The following is a 20,211-nucleotide window of genomic DNA, read 5'->3' as shown; positions in this document are numbered from 1 at the left end:
ATGTAGCATGTCCCGCGGCCAGGGCTTGTATGAAAAAAAAAAACAAGGCAGCTACGATTAGTATCAGCATATGTTATGAGCTTGTAAGCAGCCTCGTCGTGGGGCTACACTACAGAAAGGAAATAGGAATTTATCCAGGGTTGCACATAGTCGAGGCACTCATGTACACGAGATTGTGTAGAGGCAAAAAAAACAAAAAAACAGTAACAGGATTGTGTTGTGAAATTAGGCTCCTCTGCAGCTGGTTAGTTTTCCATGATTAAAATGCTCACTTACCATATAGGCTTCATTATTATTAACTGATAGAAAGATTTCCAACTCGAGACAACCATGTGGGGTTTATTGGAGGGAGGATTGAGTGAATGTATTAGGAAACTTGGTTTATCATAGTTCTCTTTTACCCTTCCTCCAATTTAGTTTACTTACAACAAATGTAATAAATATAAACTTCTAAAATCTAAATTTCCATTATTAAATATCAAAATGTTCAAAATATACTACAATAGAGAGTTCGGAGCAATATTGTGTATCAGTTCAAAATGTGGAACATCGCTGCATGGCACAATGTATTTTTTTGTTTGTTTACAGACAAGTCATCCTGACAGAGCAGAGAAGCAAAGCAGCGCCCCTCTTGTAGCAGGACACAGACAGCACTCCATTGTTCCTGATGCTGCCTGGCTGGCTGGTGAGCGGTGCTCAGAGAATGAGTGGGGTTTCCTAGCCCAGCACTGCAGGGGTCTGAGTCCCTCCCAGCATGCTTTGCTGGTACCCACAGGGAGGTAGCCTGGGCTGGCGGCCCTCGTTAATCATCCATCCCTCCCTCCCTCCCTCCCTCCCTCCCTGCGTTATAGGCCCCAGATCTAGCAGCGAGTCCCAGTGGCAGCAGAGCCGCAGTGGCCTGCTTTCTACCTCACTGTGCAGTGAGCAATATAATAATAATAATATATCCCATTTAGCAGACGCTTTTGTCCAAAGCGACTTACAAGTCGGCTGGGGCCACTACTTTTACATATGGGTGGTCCCAGTGGGAAACGAACCCACGACGCTTGGCGTTGCAAGCGCCATGCTCTACCGACTGAGCCACACAGGACCCTGGTACAGGCACCACACCACATTGCCTGCATTCCAGGGTGTGTGCGCGCGTCTATTTGCGTCAATGTGCGTGACCCCATTACAACATAGCCTGGCAACAGATTTCAACGATTTACTCCTGCAAAGCTAAACCAGCTTCTAAAGCAAGTCAAATATCATAGGTGATTATATACACATTGGCATGGGTGAATAAGTCTGACTCAAGTATTGACAAGATCCACTCCCTCCCGACTGACAACGACTGGCTGGACCCCGCCCTATCCCTCCCAGTCCTAAACACACACGATTAACACAAATCTTCCTACTACAAATGGACTGGCTGATTTGAACTAATCTTTAAAGGCCTGGCAGAAGTCAAGATTTTCTCACTAGCCCAAGAGAGAGGAGCCTTTTCTGGCCACTGTTCAAATGTGTACCCTATTTGGGAGGATGACTGATTCATATCACCGTCGGTGTGGCCATTTCTTGTTGAGGCCTTTTGAGGGAGAACTGGTATGTCCACACCGCATTATCATTACCAATAGAGCCGAGCTAACTAAAACAGGTTGTTACACCCACTAAAGTAACCTTAACTCACCTAGCCAGGCATACCCCGCCTAATAAACCACTGAGTTGAGGCAGCAACAATGCAGAAGGATGACTAAAATAGAATGGTTTGCGGCTGAGGGAAAGGACAAGGTTCAAGAGGGAAACGGGGTACTTAAAAGAGCAGACTGTAGCAGATTGAGGGAAAATAACCCCCAAAATGTACGCTACGCTACTTGAATTTTGGTCTTTAAAGTATACAGAAACCACTCGTGAAAATAATTACGAGCGCATTATTATTTGATATGTTAGAAGAAAATATGCGCTATACCATCGATATGTATTGTCTTAAAGCACCTCCAACAGTAGCTAACTGTAATGCTTCATTATAATTCCCTCCACGACTCCTGCATGGCGTAAACTTTCCCCTAGTTACTGGTTGCCTCAGTGATGACCTACAGTTCCATAGCGTGCCCGTGGTGTAGGTTGCGCTCGCAGCACATGAACATGTTTGAGTCCATACTGCAGGCATCCTGCCTTTAACTCCTGTCTACATACCAGTTTGTGTGTGCCAGGTTTGGATTTCATGTTTGCACTGAGCAGGCATAGCATAGGAAGGGGTTCCCTATTGGGGATCAAATCACAGACGACGATTACACAAAATGTACAGTTAGCTGTGACCTCGTGTGTTTAGAGTATATGTAACATCTTGTAAGCCAGTAGGTAATAATGACAGCATTGATAAGGCATATTATATTGGCAGATGTGATATATAAACTAGATGAGGCTCAGATAAGAGCCACATTCAAGCTTTTCACACAGAACAAAAATAGAAAAACGCAACAATTTCACAGAGTTACAGTTCATATAAGGAAAACAGTCCATTTAAATAAATTCCTTTGGCTCTAATATATGGATTTCACATGACTGGGAATACAGATACGCATATGTTATGGGCATGAATCAGAAAACCAGCCAGTATCTGGTGTGACCACCATTTCCCTCATGCAGTACGACATCTCCTTCGCAGAGCTGATTGGGCTGTTGATTGTGGCCAGTGGAATGTTGTCCCACTCCTCTTCAATGGCTGTGTGAAGTTGCTAGAAATTGGCGGAAAGTGGGACATGCGGTCATAAACGTCGATCCAAAGCATACCTTACACGCTCAATGGGTGACACGTCTGGTGAGTATGCAGGCCATGGAAGAAGGGACATTTTCAGCTTCCAGGAATTGTGTACAGATCAATGTGACATTGGACCTTGAACTATCATGCTGAAACATGTGATGGCGGCGGATGAATGGCATGACAATGGGCCTCAGGATCTTGTCACCGAAGCTCTGTGCATTTAAATTGTCATTTACAATTGTGTTTGTTGTCCATAACCCCAGCGACACCATGGGGCACTCTGTTCACAACGCTGACATCAGCAAACCACTCGCCCACACGACGCCATACACGCCATCTGCAATCAGCCTGGTACAGTTGAAGCCAGGCTTCATCCAAGTGAAGAGCACACTTCCCCAGCTTGCAAGTGGCCATCGAAGGTGAGCATTTGCCCACTGAAGTCGGTTATGATGCCGACCTGCTGTCAGGTGAAGTCCCTGGTGAAGACGACGAGCACGCAGATGAGCATCCCTGAGGCGGTTTCTGACAGTTTGTGCAGAAATTCTTCGGTTGTGCAAACACAGTTTCCTCAGCTGTTTGGGTGGCTGGTCTCAGACGATCCCGCAGGTGGAGAAGCCGGAGGTGGACGTCCTGGGCTGGTGTGGTTACACGTGGTCTGCAGTTGTGACGCCGGTTGAACTCAAATTCTCCAAAATTACATTGGAGGCAGCTTATGGTAGAGAAATTAACATTTAATTCTCTGGCAACAGCTCCAGTGGACATTCCTACAGTCAGAATGCCAACTGCACGCTCCCTCAAAACGAGACATCTGTGGCATTATGTCGTGTGACAAAACTGCACATTTTCGAGTGGCCTTTTATTGTCCCCAGCACAAGGTGCACCTGTGTAATGATCATGCTGTTTAATCAGCTTCTTGATATGAAAAACCTCAGATGAATGGATTATCTTGGCAACTGAGAAATACTCACTAACAGGGATATAAACAAACTTGAGCACAACATTTTTTTTGGGGGGGGAATAAGCTTTTTTGGTGTATGGAACATTTCCGGTATCTTTTATTTCAGCTCATGAAACATGGGACCAACACTTTCCATGTTGCGTTTATATTTTTGTTCAGTGTATATACCATGTATTTACTATGTCCTTTGTGCCATTAAAATCAAGGAAGGTCACAAGAAAAATGGAACATTCTGTGTATAATTTTCTAGAGGAGGTTGGGAGGGCTGTGCCAAGACTCAAGAGGAGGGCAAGAGGGCAATAAAAGCTCTTATGACATCCAGCTAATTACGGCACCCTTCCTCTGAGCCAAGTGACAATTGTCACACAAAATAAGAGAACCAATGCCCCCTAGCCTGGTCCCTTCTGTATGGGTTTTTGCCAACTCAAACTGGCATGGCAACGTTAGTCAGGGTAGTTGGACAAAGCACGAGTAAGCTGTTATCATTTTTTGCAGTTCCTCCAGCGTGTCTGGTCATGCTCTTGTAATATCCAATCCAGCTCGTCGATAATAATGACCATCATAAAAGGTAAAGTAAAGTCTGCGCCTTCAGAATGATCACGCGTCTCTGGCATGATCGTCTCCTGTCCTGTCTAAGTGCAGCGTAGTGTGGAAAGTTGCACCAAAGCAGAAACCCAACACTGGTGAATCGACTTCTCCGCCTGACATCCAGGGGCATTGCAAGCAGACACTGGAGCACCATGTTTGAACTCCCCACCACCCACTGTCCGACCATGATTACGCTAAGCTTTTAAGGACATGGGGGGGGGGGACGACAACTGCACTCTGTCTGAACGTGGAGACCTTCATAAGGATTGACTGTAAGAGCCAGATTTCAGTCTGGCACATACAGTACCAGTCAAAAGTTTAGACACACCTACTCATTCAAGGGTATTTCTTTATTTTTACCATTTTCTACACTGCAGAATAATAGTGAAGACATCAAAACGATAAAATAACATATGGAATCATGTAAAAATCATGTAACCAAAAAAAAGTGTTAAATAAATCAAAATATATTTGTGATTCTTCAAAGTAGCCACCCTTTGCACACTGTTGGCATTCTCTCAACCAGCTTCACAAGGTAGTCACATGGAATGCATTTCAATTAACAGGTGCACCTTGTTAAAAGTTCATTTGTGGAATTTCTTTCCTTCTTAATGCGTTTGAGCCAATCAGTTGTGTTGTGACAAGGTAGTGGTGGTATGCAGAAGATAGCCTTAGTTGGTAAAAGACCAAGTCCATATTATGGCAAGAACAGCTCAAATAAGCAAAGAGACAGTCCATCATTACTTTAAGACATGAAGGTCAGTAACTTCAGAAAATTTCAAGAACTTTGAAAGTGTCTTCAAGCGCAGTCACAAAAACCAAGCGCTACGATGAAACTGGCTCTCATGAGGACCGCCACAGGAAAGGAAGACCCAGAGTTAAATCTGCTGCAGAGGATAAATTCATGAGAGCTACCAGCCTCAGAAATTGTCAATTAACTGCACCTGAGATTGCTGCCCAAATAAATGCTTCACAGAGTTCAAGTAACAGACACATCTCAACAACAACTGTTCAGAGGAAACCGTGTGAATCAGGTCTTCATGGTCGAATTGCTGCAAAGAAACCACTACTAAAGGACACCAATAAGAAGAGACTTGCTTGGGCCAAGAAATATGAACAATGGACAATAGACCAGTAAAAATCTGCCCTCTGGTCTGATGAGCCCAAATTTGAGACTTTTGGTTCCAACCGCTGTGTTTTTGAACAGATAATATCTGCATGTGTGGAAGAATCTTTGAAGAATCTTAAATATATTTTGATTTGTTTAACACTTCTTTGGTTACTACATGATTCCATATGTTATTTCATAGTTTTGATGTTTACACTATTATTGTACAATGTAGAAAATAGTAAAAAATGAAGACAAACCCTTGAACGAGTAGGTGTCCCCAAACATTAAATTGGATCTGTAAGTAATACAGCCATGACACTGTATCAGGAAAAATAAAAAAATCTAAATGGTGTCATCAAAATTCTCACACATGCAACCATGTGTTATATAGTTAGTGCACTCAAACTTTGAATAAGAGGACCAGATGCTAGAAGAAAGATGCAAGTGAGAGAGAGAGAGGAAGAGTGTGGTCATTGTGCTATGCTTGCGTGAGGTTAGCAGGCATAGAGCCCAGAGGGGAGGCATGTTACCTGACAAGTGCGTTAGTATTGCTGTCAAGACATGCTCTGCAAGGTGGTAGGCCTCAGCCACCCACACGTCGATGGCCTCTACCTCTTTGGAATACGCGCTGTCGGACGTAGGTTTGTTTTGGGGTGAAGGGTGGTCGGAGGTTGTTGAGGTGAAGGAAGACTGGGATTTCTCAAAGGCATTGAAACTAGACTGAAGGTCATCCTCCTCTTCCTGGCTGCTGCCCAACTCTTTAAGGGCATTGATCGTGAGGTGTTCCTGCTCCAGATCCATGACCATGGTTGGTGTGGACTGGGAGGGAGGACACTCATCCTTGGCTGTGGGACCTTGACGGATGTCTTCTGGATTTTCGTCCTGTCGTGACTTCAGGCACTCCCTCATGAACTCGACGAAGCTGTCTGTGGCACCAGAGACAGAGCAGTCCGGCTCAATGCTTTCTGGATCACTGGTATTGTCTGGAGAATGGTGTCCTGCTTTAGTGGCCTTCTCCGCCACAGCTTCCTGTGGTGGGAGAGTCTTGCTGTTGACTATGCGATCTGCAATGATGTCATCGTTAGGTTTCTCCTCAGTCTTGGGCTCCATGGTGTTGCCAGGCGGTTCGCTCTGGAAAGAGGAGAATGGATCTTTGGGAAACTCCCTGGGAGATGGCTGGCCACCGACTGGCTTGGGGAACGAATCTTCATCCATCGAGGTGAGATTCTCAAAATCTGAGATCATGGTAGTTGCATTGTTTTGAGGGAGTAGTGTTCCGATATGGATCTGAGAGGTTGGATCCGAGGGAGAAGGCTCTGGTACGGTGTCAACGTTCAGCTCTTTATTGTCAATGGTGTCATCTGTGGGTGGCAGTGCGTCTTCGTCCTCAAAAGATCCGCATTTACGGATTGTGTCATCCTGCATGTAGTTGGATTTTGAAAGCTCAACTGTCTGCATATCATCTTGTTTAATATCAGACTTGGGGTTCTCTTCAAACTTGGATGTGGGGTGAAGTTGAGGATCCTGATAAGTAACATTAGCAGAGCGAGACTTCACTAAGATCTCTTGTGCGTCAGTTGACCAGTCATCGTCATCATAGTCTGTAAAGTCCGAAAGGTTCTCTGCGGTTTTCTCAGAAGGTTTGGCATTGGACGGAGAAGACTTTTCATTAGACTCATTGGGGGTCTGTGATTTATCAGACTCAACTTTCTGGGCTTGTGATACCTCAGAACTAGAGCTCTTTGACACAGCAGCACCTTGCATCCCATCATTAGATAATGTTGTCTCTTGATCATCCGTATCGCATTCAGATTTCAAGATCTTGTGTTTAGGTGAGTATTCAGCATCAGAGTCGACCGGAGAGGAGGGAGGAGAGTAACCCTCATATTCTAAGGGGGGAATTTTGGAGAATTCCTTTTTAGTGACATCTGGTTGTGGCTCAGGGGTTTTTGGTGCCTCTTTCACGGTGTCTTTCACAACTTCAGAACTTTCCTCCTCCTCTTCCTCCACTTCCATCTCCATCTCCTCATCGCTGTAATTCGGCTCGTCTGTCTCAATAACATTGATGGTAGGGACCTGCATTGGCTGCTTTGTTGGAGGAGTTTCCTTTTCTTCGGTAGGGAGAGAGGGAACAGAGGGTTTGGGGGCAGGTGCAGTATCACTTGACAAAGAGGGGGTAGGGAAGGAAGGGGCAAGGATGGAGGCTGCATCCTCAATGACAGTGTCATCGGAGTCTCCTGAGCTGTCGACCTCGACTACCTCATCACCCCATGGGGTCTGCTTGGTCTTTGAGTCGTTCTCTTTTGAGTCAGAGGGAGGGGGCGGAGGGGGAGAGTTAAAACCAGCGGGAGGCGCAGGAGAGGCAGGGTGCTCAGAGTCAAGGTCAGAGGGCCCTTGGGTGTCTGTCATGTATGCTGTAGGTAGGAAGCTCAGGTCAAATTCAGATTCGTCCTCAACGCTAGACTGCTGCGCTGGGTCTTTGAACACATTTTTAAGTTTAGGCCCTTCGATGGGAGAGTCCATGAAAGCATCAGGGACACACGCAAATGCCTCTGGAACATCAGTTATAGCTTTATCTTCCCCTTTTATATCCTGGGATCTGCCATCATTCTCTAACACAGGAGCATCTTTGTTTGAATCTACTTTGTCCTCAAAGTCAGGCACAGGGGGTAAGTGAGCTCTCATCCAGTCTGCGGTATCTTCAAAATCACTCCCTTGCCGTGCTTCTCCCAGGACCTCAAAGGGAGATTCTGGTGAATCCTGGTCAGTGGAGGCTCCTTTTTTCTGGAAGGGTGAGGTGGTCTCTGCCGGCACCTCAGTAGGAGACTTTTCATAGTGGCGCTCTTTGAAGTGAGGAAAGCCTCCATCCGTCTTGAGCTCTGGCTCCTTTTTCGCTGCCAGGGCCTCCAGTGCCTTTATCCTTTCAGACACGGGGGATGTCACGATTGGCGAATCTGGCTTTCCATCAGACGGACCTGATGATGCTTCGCTCCCATAGTTAGCGGGCGAAAACGAGCCGGACTGAGAAGACCCGGCGAAGCGAAGGGAGGTGGTCACGGCTTCGGAGGTGGGCTTGTCAGAGCCCAGCACCACTCCTTTGTCTGCATCGGCCATGCACAGAGGTAAGGAGGGGAAGGGGGAGAAAGGAGGGAGGGAATAAAAATCACAGACACACTCAAACTCCCATGCACTTCCAGTTATATTCGGCGGAGGCCATTTTGTTGCAGCCCAAGCAGTCATGCATGGCACTGTATAACTGCAGCAATGGATGAGGGTGTGTCAGTCGGGCATGCTGACTTAGCATCTCAAGTTGTTGCCATTGAAGAGCATTTTCAATGAGGCAACGTTCGAAATGACTTGCATGGTCGAAATGAAGCAGCTCCACAACAAAATAACATATATAAACAACACTGTTACACAACTGTGTGCCCTGTGGCCGTATAGTCATTTATCTAAATGCATATTCATATATTTACAGCTGCATAGAATATGGCTGGGGTTTTGTTAAATCAGGTACTCTGTCTGACATGTTCTACAAAATACATGCCACTTTATTACTGGGGGAAAAAAGCATGGGACACTACAAACCGCTCTGTTTCTCTGGCAGCCCTGTCAAGTCACCACCCAAATTTTCCACATCTGAGGAAACACGATTGGGTAATACACAAAATCTTCTTACTTCATCATTCCTTCCGCTTTCTGGGTTATATCAATGATCTCATGAGAACCGTTGAGCAGTAACTCACATCTCCAGAAGACTAACATAATAGAACACAGGGATGATATCATAGAACTGAATGTGACACAACGGGGACGAGATACATAAAACGTGCCTGGAAGACGAGTTCGGAAGCAAAGGTCACATAGGATAAACACTCCTTGTTTGAACTCGCAAGGCAATTTATGGGCGAGACTAGGGTTAAGTGACTGCAGCCTGGTATAAAAGAGTTAAACGACATTACACTATTTCCATAATGGCTTAATTAACATATACAGTGGGTTCCATAATTATTGGCACCCTTGATAAATTTGAGCAAAAAAAAAGGGTATAAAATAATACCAATACTGAGCTATATTGTATGCCCCCCACCCCCCAAAAAAAATTGGGAAATTATATTATACAGTTGCTCAGAGGAAGAGATTTTGTAAGGGCAATTCCGCCACTTTTCAACCTCATATTCATGATCTCCGGCACAATACCAGTGTCTAGATATGTGAAAATGGCACATTTCTATGATCTGTGGTGAAAAGATTAAAAACGGCCTTAGAATAATGCTTCTCCGTGACATCACACGGCAGGATTAAAAGTAAGAAAAATTGTGTTTTTCAAAACCCTGCAGTGAGTTTCTAGCCAGAGGAACAGTATTTACAGCCCATAGAGAGAGGTACGAGATTGAACTTCGCTCAACTTTCTAGAGTGGTCCCTATTAGTTAATGCTATAAACGTTTCTCTTTTATGTGGCAATTGGGATCAAATCAACGCAACATACCGAAACAAAAATGAACTATGCAAGAGATTTTGTTGTAGGCAGAACACATCGGAGTAAGATTCTATTGCGCACTACTCAGCCACACTCTCCACAGAACATGGCATAGCCAATCAGAGCTGCAGTACACCTATATGCAAATTAACCATTGCCATATATGGAACTGTGCCATTTACTTTGAACTGTAATGTTTTTACACGTGTGGTCCTGAGTTTTGAGATCAAAGCAAGAGATGCATGTAGCCATGTGCGCACATTTTGTTCAGTTATTATCCCAGTTATAGATCATTTGTAGTCAGCAATAGAGGGGGGTGATTGCTACCTACAAGAGCACAAAACGTGTACATTTCTAGGAAAAGTGAGTCAGGTAAAGAGATTTTTCTATTTTTCTATTAAAGGGGCAGTGTTGTCTTTTGTGAAAAGGCTTGAATAAGCTAAGTAGCCAATAGGCAGAGGGTAGCATAATTTATCTGATTCTCTGTAATAATGGTATGGGAATAATAATGTATTTTATTTTGTGAAGTTGCATCTTTCATCAAACAAAAACCTTTTTCAATCACCTCCTTGTCTGAAGGACAAGGGGATAAACAGGTTACTGTCAAGCCCTGCAAGTGTTTTTCAAAAGTCACATTGGCTGCTACTGTAGACTGAATGATATGCTGAATGACAGAACAGCTATTTCCATGTTAAAATTTTATGGGATGGATTTTCTCCATTGTTTTTGATTGTAAGCAACTTTGTTAGACCTACATTATGATCAAAATAGCCACAGTAGCCTACATGGCCACTATTAAAACTTTAACAAAGCGGGTACAGCCTCAGTGTTCACAGCAAACGCCCGTTTTCATTACTAACACCCTCCCCTTGCGAGGATAACAAGCCTTTTTCTAAGATGGTTTTAGGAAATTGGAGGACACGTTGGTTAGGATCTTAGACCATTCCTCCACACAGAATCTTTCCAGTTCCTTAATAACCTGAGTTAAGAGCGGAGCAGTGGTCTAAGGCACTGCATCTCAGTGCAAGGCGTGTCACTACAGTCCCTGGTTCGATTCCAGGCTTTATCACATTCGGCCGTGATTGGGAGTCCCATAGGGCGGCACACAATAGGCCCAGGTTTGTCAGGGTTTGGCCGGCATTGTAAATAAGAATTTGTTCTTAACTGACTTGCCTAGTTAAATAAAAATAAAAATGCTTTGTCTTCGTCTGCGCTTATCGCCTGCCTACTTCATTTCAAGCCACAGGTATTCAAATGGGGTTCAAGTCCGGATACTGAGATGGCCCTTGCAAAATATTGATTTTGTGTTTAATTAGCCATTTCTTTGTGGATTTTGATTAGTGCTTGGTGTTGTCGTCTTGCTGGAAGAGTCACTTGCATCCAAGAGTCAGCCTCTTTAGCAGAGACAACCAGGTTTTTGGCTAAAAATAGTTAATGATGCCATTGACCTTAAGGGCTCCGGGACCAGTGGAAATAAAATATCCCGTAACATAAAAGATCCACCACCATATTTTACTGTCGCTATGTGGTACTATTCTGCATTTGCTTCTGTTTTTCAAACACCACTGGTGTGCGTGGCCAAATAGCTCTATTTTCATGTCATCTGATCATAGAACTGGTTTCAATCCAAGTGCCAATGACGTTGCTGAAAAATCAAGGCAGTGCTGTGGTTTGAATTGAAGAGAGCAGTCCATAAGCGCGGACAAAAGGTAATCAAGGATCTGGAAAGGTTCTGTATGAAGGAATGGTCTAAGATCCCTCCCAATATGTTCTCCAATTTCATGAAACATTTTTAGAAAAAGGCTCAGTGACGTTATCCTCGGACAGATAGGGTGCTGGCGTATTGAACACAGGGTTGCCAATCATTTTGACCCATATCTTTTTTAGATTCATTTTTATTACCTATTTAACATACAGTATCAGTCAAAAAGTTTGGACACACCTACTCGTTTTTCTTTATTTTGACTATTTTCTACATTGTACAATAATAGTGAAGACATCAAAACTATGAAATAACAAATATGGAATCATGTAGTAACCAAAAAAAAGTGTTCAACAAATCAAAATATATTTTATATTTGAGATTCTTCCAAGTAGCAACCCTTTGCCTTGACAGCATTGCACACTCTGCATTCTCTCAACCAGCTTCACGAGGTAGTCACCTGTAATGCATTTCAATTAACAGGTGTGTTAAGTTAATTTGTGGAATTTCTTTCCTTCTTAATGCGTTTAAGCCAATCAGTTGTGTTGTGACAAGGTATGGGTGGTATACAGAAGATGGTTTTTTACCGAATAGGTTCCAACCACCATGTCTTTGTGTGATGCAGAGGTGGTGAACGGATGATCTATGCATGTGTGATTCCCACTGTAAAGCATGGAGGAGGTGTGATGGTGCTTCGCTGGAGACACGGTTTGTGATTTATTTATTTTTAGCATGGGTCCCCAGATCCACAAAAGGTTCTACAGCTGCACCATCGAGAGCATCCTGACCGGTTGCATCACCGCCTGGTATGGCAATTGCTTAGTATCTGACCGTAAGGCGCTCCAGAGGGTAGTGCATACAGCCCAATACATCACTGGGGGAAAGCTTCCTGCCATCCAGGACCTATATACCAGGTGGTGTCAGAGGAAGGCCCCAAACAATTGTCAAAGACTCCAGTCACCCAAGTCATTGACTGTTCTCTCTGCTACCACACGGCAAGCAGTATTGGAGCGCTAAGTCTAGGACCAAAAGGCTCCTTAATAGCGTCTACCCCCAAGCTATAAAGACAGCTGAACAATTAATCAAGTAGCCACCCGGACTATTTATATTGACCCCCCCCCCCCCCCCCCATTTGTTTTTACATGGGTGCTCCTCGCTGTTTATCATCTATGCATAGTCCCTTTACCCCTACCTACATGTACAAGATATCTCGACTCACCTGTACCCCCGCACATTTACTCAGGGACCGGTGCCCCCTGTAAATAGCCTCGTTATTGTTATGTAATTCTACTGTGTTACTTTTTATTTAGTAAATATTTTCTTAACTCTACTGCACTGTTGGGTAAGGGTTTGTAAGTAAACATTTCACGGTAAGTATTCAGTGACAAATACAATTTGATTTAAATTCAAGGCACACTTAACACTTAACAGAGCGAAGGAAAAGCAGCCAACGAGTGCTCAGCATATGTGGGAACTCCTTCAAGGACAGTTAGAAAAGCCTTCCAGGTGAAGCTGGTTGAGAGAATGCCAAGAGTGTGCAAAGCTGTCATCAAGGCAACGGCTGGCGACGTTGAAGACTTTTTTGGTTACTAAATGATTCCATATGTCTTATTTCATAGTTTTGATGTGTTCACAACTGTTGTACAATGTAGAAAAGAGTAAAAATAAAGAAAACCCTTGAATGAGTGTCCATTTTGACCAGTACTGTATTTTTCCCTGAGCAATAGTATTAGTAAAAAATGATTATCATACACTATAGCTCAGTCTCTGTATTATTTATTTGTTGCTCATCTTTATCAAGGGTGCCAATAATTATGGACCCACTGTACATCCTTTACCCATGAGCTGTGTCTCCCATTTGAACACAACCTCATTAGGCCTACATACCAAGGGGAATACACTTCCTGATGTCTTTAATACTGCAGATGTATGTATGTAAGTAATGTAATGCAGAGCTCATTATAATAATCATCATGTTAATGCATCGTACCTCAATCTTGTAAATTAGGTAGGATATTAATCAAGCAGTTTAATGCAGATCCAATATCTTTAATGTACTTGAATGACTCATCCCTGGAATGTAGACAAGCATCAGAGCAAGAAATAATATAACGAATAGAAAGCGGAATTAATGAAAAACGTAATTGATTTACAGGACTTGTCCCATTCGCAGAGTAGGGCCTATGGGCCAATTTTCATGGCTGCAACTTGCACTCTACTGGCCTCTGTCTACCCTGCTATCTGTTAAATCAACAGGAAGATGAAACTGAACCGCAAAGGCTACGTTTACACAGGCAGGCTAATTCGGGTATTTTATTTTTTTCCCTCACTAATTGGTCTTTTGACCAATCAGATCAGCTCTGAAAATATCTGATGTGATCAGTAGAAATAAGACCAGAATTTGTCTGCCTGTAATACGCAGCCAGATTTTCTAAACACCCAGCTAACACAACACAGAGAAAAAGCTGGACAATGCCCCTGGTGTGGGGAGGCTTCCTAAATAATGAATGTCCCCCCTGTGCTGCTGTCTGTCAATCACGTCACTAAGCGAGCGAACCCGCCGCCAACTCCTCGTGCCAGAGCAGAGGTGACATTAGAATCGGACTGGAACAAGGATCCCCCCAATGACAGAGTGCCACAGGTATCGTGATGCAAGGGGGCATACATATATAGTCTGCAAAAATCACATGATCCCTTTTCAGTCCCATGGTCCCCCCTGTCAATTTCAACATAGAGCGACAAGCGAACATGGAGAATTGGCAGCTATAAAAACCAGACTGGACATTAATACGAATTAGTCCAAAATGTGTGAAAGAAGAACAAATCAATGGTGTTTTCATTTCATATTAAATGTTACCGTACATTTCATAAACTAGCCTACTCAATAACTTGCATCAACAAGTTATCTGTAGTATTTTGTAATCACTAATAACACGACCCAAAACACTTCATAAGAAACACTGTCAAAGGGGAGTTTTATCTATTGTCACCCACTTGAACTGTTTGGTAATACTCATTCATCCTCAAAGGAGAGCATCACTGCACTTCCACGCCCCACTCCTCTTACGCAATCTACTCCGCATAGGCATTGGAGTTGAGTGAGAGTGTTAAAGTGTGTGGGCTTCAAAAAGGGACACTCATTACTGAACCCCATTTTAAATGGACTGTTGAGCAGAGGCAGAGCAGAAGAGGCAAAGCAAGAGGTTTTACTCTGCCCAAAATATGTCCATGAAATTAAGGCCACGAAGTGAGGAATTTTTGTAACGAGGTCAATGACAGTGTCGAATTTAGTCAACAAACCGTTTTACTTCTAATTTGCTATGCAACGCTTATTTGATCGAATAGATGTTTCATAATGTTAGGTTGTTACGAATGCACTGATAAGTGAATGGCATTTCACCAACTTTGAAAATAACAACATTGCCATTGTGCCTGTTGTCAGAAATATCCACGATTGCATCCTCACTATCTATAACCCGTTTTAGCATGGAAATTGCCATTGAGGGCTTCCACCATTTTAAAGTAGTCAACTGGATGGGGATTCCTATTAGTTGGTTAGCAATAGGCCAATGACAAAAGAAAATTAACTGCTTTAAAATGGAGATGAGGTTTGGACCGGGACAAGGACCATACATAGTCACAAGATGTCCCAAGCAACTGCTCCAATAATCACGATCGACTACTTTAAAATGGAGATGCTGTTAAAGATGAGTCCTATATCTCTTATGGCCTGTTGTTCACACACTTATCTGCCCTCTCATTGGCTAGAATGGTCCAACTTGATATCGTCTCCTCCCGCCTGCCTTCCATTTTTGAGGACATGCATGTCCATCGTTAGAATGGTCACTTGACGATTTGTCAATATAATAGACAATCATTGGCACAGGCCAACCAACATCTCACAATATGCCTAGAAAGGCAACTTAAAAGGGATGTGCTTCTTCTCGATGAGAAAGTCTCAATCACCTCAATCATTTTGACACTATGGGAAGGAGTCAAATTGCTTACTTGATAAGACAGTCTTCCAGTAACTCCATTAAGGATTCCATCTTAGCTAGGATGCATGTTTGCCTCTAGTCAAGCAAAAGCTAGATATCTTTATAAGGATCAGAACTGCATGTTACATATGCACTTCAAGGCAAGAGGATATTGCGCCTCTAAGTCACATTCCACTTGTGCATCAAATCCCGTGGTGGTAGGCCTAACAATCTGTTATTGTTAAGCATTCGCAAAAACAAGTCTGAATCCAGCCAAATATTTTTGCTGCAGAGGAATCACAGAATGATAAGAGATCAAATTCCATTGGGTACAGCCCTGTCATATCCAATTAGTGATGGAGGGAATCGGTCCCAAGGCCCATCTCCCTCACTGTGTGATTAGCTCACTGTTTGACTGTGTGAATATCCTAGCACGACATAGGATAGATTTTCAGTTACTGCCCGTCTAGTCGGGGGTTTAATAATCTCTATACTATCCATTCTTTAGGTTACTTCCTAGGCCTAAAAAAACACGGTATTATTATAAATACTACAAAATTGTGTTGTAGAAAAGAAACCCCCAAAAAGCCAAATCAAGAGAGAAAATCAAAAGAACTCAATCTAAACAATGAAACCATAAAAGAAAACCTACTTTGTGGCTCCAGCAGAGGTCACATGCAAAAAAGCCTAAGAAGCCATAAGCAGAGGTGGTGGGACAGCGGACAGCCAGGGTCCAGGGCTCAGACCCCGGCCTGGAGAAGGCATAGAGCAGTGACTGGAGTGGATCCCTTCACAGTGCTTCTCATCCTTCCGTGCCGGTGATGGTACTGGGGCGGGATTGATGGGAGGGGGGCTTCTAGAGATAGGGCCTAAGGCCTGGAGGGAAGGGGCCAATCTATCCAAGGACAGCTAGGGTCCCCTGGGACAACCAACCTGATCCATTTTTAGAGTTTTAGCTCCTCCCGCACACAAAGTGATCTTGAACTTCTCTCTGCTTTCTTAAAATAAGTGGCAATCTTGGGATTATCTTGGACCTACAGTGCCGTTGACCTAAATAATGTGACAGAGCAGAAAGTAAAGACTGGAAATGGATCAGCTTGCTGTGAGACTGTGGGGAGTGGAGACATGTTTTTTCCCCACATCTTTGATTTCTAGGTCTTGTCAGTTTTCTGATGGGGTAAAAACATAGAGCAGGTTGCTTTTGGAGGGGAGTAGGAGAGCTTGGGGGAATGACTAAACTAATTTTAAAAATGCTCTGCTCTTCTACACTGGATTGATTGTTTGAGTATATAACGCTACTCTAGGTCACCCTTTTCAAGTGTTTGATGCCAATTTATTCCAATCTATTCCATTGGGAACGGCTCTATTCCAATTGGGAATGTCGATACATTCCATTGGGAATCAACGTACTGTAGCACGACACCATCAATAGATGGCTTACTCATTTACTGTACATAGCAATTAGACCTGTGGATTAATCACCATCACGTATCCGGCTGTGTCTAGCCTATATACTGTAGACAATATGGTACCTTGGTTGGGTACATTACATGTATGCCCGAAGAGATTTTTCCTCTGGCAACAGAGATTAAACCGTTTTTGAGCCTGATCTCAAACTGCCGTTAAAAACAGTGATTCTCCTCGACATGCACCATTGGTGTCAGTCAGGGGCTATGGGGTTAGCCATTTTGCTGCTATTAATAGAGTATTTCTTGACTCCAGTTGGGGGGGAGGGGGGTTTAAAAAATTCCAACTGTCAGACACTGTTGAAAGAGGGATGGGCCACGCTGCCCTGCTAAATTGCAATTAGTGCAGGCAGCAGAGGGTCAGCAGCATAGGAAACAGATGGGGTGACGTTACAGGGCTTCTAGAGGGAAGGAGCGGGGTGGGGGTGGGTTGAAGATTGCGGAGTGGGGGGATGATAGGGAGCAGGTTTCTTTGCAGGCCTCTAGTATGAAGTTCTTGGTCTGGTCTTGCCTAGAGGAGGAGAGGGGCACTCGAGAGAGGGATGGAAGGCATTACAGTGGCAGCCGAGCAAGAGAAAAGGACAGAGAAAGAGAGATAAAGGGAGAGGGAGGACAGAGGACAGCAGGCGAGCACCGTAAGAGAACCATTCACTTGCCTTGCGGAGACTGAATGAGAGATACAGGCGAAGAGGAAAGAAAGGAATCTGAAAAAATAAAAAGGACAGAATAATGAACATCCTACAGTGGCAGAAAATAACTCCCATCTCCATGACAACCCGTACCCACCCATCCCAATTTTAAACATTAACAAAAACACATTGATTAACTGGATGCCTGGTGGGGCTTCCACTATGCAACCATAGAACTGTACAATATGCTCTATAAACTTGTCAGAAGCTACAGTGAAAAAACTACTAATATACTCTCTCACCCCATGCAACTGTTAGAGTCCACAATTCTACTACCAATAAACACCTATAATCAATTTAGAACCATGCACTTAACTTTTCCTATGCAGGCAAAGAGAAGACAATAACATACGACCAACAACAAACTATGACAAACACAAACTCTATTTTACTACACACAAATAACAACGATGCTTCGGACAATGCATTTTATAACAGGCAATTATATGGCATTTTCCACGCAATTTATTTGCAATGTGCACATATTTCTCCCATGGTTTACGACGCCCGATGCCAACCAAGCAGCAACACTGCACTCACTTGATGGCAATTACGCAGAGTGTGATCAAATTTTCTGCCTCACTTCTGAATCTCATGTGATCTTGAAGAACAAGAACAGCCTTTGTAGAGCACCATTACCATCAAACAGCTTCCATTTATATCAAACTAACAAGAAGTGCACGGCTTTGCTCTTTCCGTCTCACACATACCACGGTTCAGGAACACCGAGGGGAGACTTTCCTGGGAAATTTTTTCACATTGAGTGGGATGGTATGTAAAGTTCATGAGCTGGATGATCAAGAAGCAATATGGTCGCCCAACCGGAAATCTCATCAGACTGGCTGAGCAGGTTGGCGAGCTCTTGCTGTACATTAGTCCTCTGTTAAAAGACTCGCCCAGACACGTTGATCCTCCCTATGACACACCTTCATTCTTTCCCACAATTAGAGAGGAGTCAACATTCTTCTTCTTTCGCTGACATTTCCAAATGGCCTGAAACCATTCCAAGAACCACTTCAGACCGAAGCGTCCACAAAAAAAGCCATCCTCAAAATGTCACTTATGCAAGATGATCTATGCAAGAGAAACAAGCCAAAAAAAAGTGCCTTTTATTACAGACTGAGACCATGGGTCTAGACAAGGTTTAAACATGGCTTCATATAGCTCGTGTTTCCAACACCTCCAGCCGTGTGACAAATCTATCATGGGCAGCTGACCTGAGTAGGAAGAGAACCTGCTTTGGCACGACACAGCCCTATACTCAACTACTAGATCTGGATGTAGGACTATGCAACTGAGGGCCGATGATACGGAACTGGAGGAGGCCCTAACATGGCATCCCAGTCACGTCAGGCATTTCTGTCCCTTCCTGAGGAGAGCCAAGACATGACACTCAAATACCCCACCCGAGGTTAGTTTGCTGCCTCAGCCCGATTCACTGACCTTAGAGATTATATAGCCTGCGCCGAGCAGAGCAGCAGTCTCCCAGAGAGAGGGAGAAAATGAGTAGCAGAGATAGAACAAGAATGGCACAGAGGGAAAGGGAGCCGAAAGTACCCCATGTTCTCTCCGGACTCTCTCACATAAACTACGGCCATATCTGCATAGGATTAGATTCCAGATCATTCCTCAGCATGCAGCTGTACTTTAATCGCTCTCCAGGTAAAACCAGCAGCATGTTGAATCCCGACTCAGGGAAATACAGCATTTCACCTGATTAGATCACAAGTCCAAAGGGCTCCCAAGTCACTACTGTATATTTAGTGTCATTTGGAAGTGAACGTGTCTGTCAAACTAAGCATAAACCTCGTCCTTGTCTCTGACCTTGAGCGTCATTCTAATTGAAAACAGGTGCAGAAGCGCAATCAAATGTGCATAGCCTATGAAACCGGAGAGCCAGTGGAGCACTGGGTTTAGCATTGATAACGGCCGGTAAAATTACATTATCGATGAGTTTGAATAATGTTTCTCCAAAAGTTGCTTTGGTTTTACTGGCAGTGCAGGAAGAAATGAAATACAGCACCGACTCAAACAATTGCAGGTTTGACAACATGAATATAATTTCTCATTCAGAATTCATTGTAACGTGAATTCTTCTGTACACAGTCTGAAAGAGTAGACCTATGGCCTTCTGCCTGCTGTCGTAGATAAATGGTTCCATTGACAGAGCTTGCACAATCACCTTGTCAAAGAGACATGAAAAGAATAGGGGATGCTTAAGCACCCTGACAATCAGACTCAATGCAACTGTAGACGCAAGATATCTTGAGCCTTAAGATCTCTCAGGTCACTTCCTTAGTGGCCAGTGCAACAAATGCCACTCAAATGTGTTGAGAAGGAAGTACTAGGCCTAAGAGAGACTGACCAGTGATCGAGCAGTCTGGTGCAACACTGGGCACCAACAGATGGTATGATACCAAAGTAAAGGCAACAGATGGTATGACACCAAAGTAAAAGACCCAATGAATAACACAGCACTACCCTGGTCTGGGCCCT

At 43.8% G+C, this 20,211-nt stretch overlaps 1 protein-coding gene across 3 annotated transcripts in view; it reads right to left on the bottom strand.

The window, feature by feature from the left end:
• LOC135510709 (reticulon-3-like) overlaps positions 1-20,211 on the bottom strand; it is a 35,379-nt gene that overhangs the window by 10,785 nt on the left and 4,383 nt on the right. Inside the window, exon 2 of one of the 3 annotated variants that reach the window (XM_064931850.1) lies at positions 17,683-17,730. The exons of 1 other annotated variant lie outside the window; for it this stretch is intronic. In XM_064931850.1, the coding sequence (XP_064787922.1) occupies positions 17,683-17,730 (48 nt within the window). Of the gene's footprint in view, positions 1-5,930; positions 8,530-17,682; positions 17,731-20,211 lie in introns of those variants that run through there. One more of the 3 variants, XM_064931849.1, reaches the window with a different exon arrangement.

The sequence above is a fragment of the Oncorhynchus masou genome, chromosome 23 (genome assembly GCF_036934945.1).
Source record: "Oncorhynchus masou masou isolate Uvic2021 chromosome 23, UVic_Omas_1.1, whole genome shotgun sequence".
NCBI classification, from domain to species: domain Eukaryota; kingdom Metazoa; phylum Chordata; class Actinopteri; order Salmoniformes; family Salmonidae; genus Oncorhynchus; species Oncorhynchus masou.
This window is presented reverse-complemented; position numbering and strand designations above follow the sequence as displayed.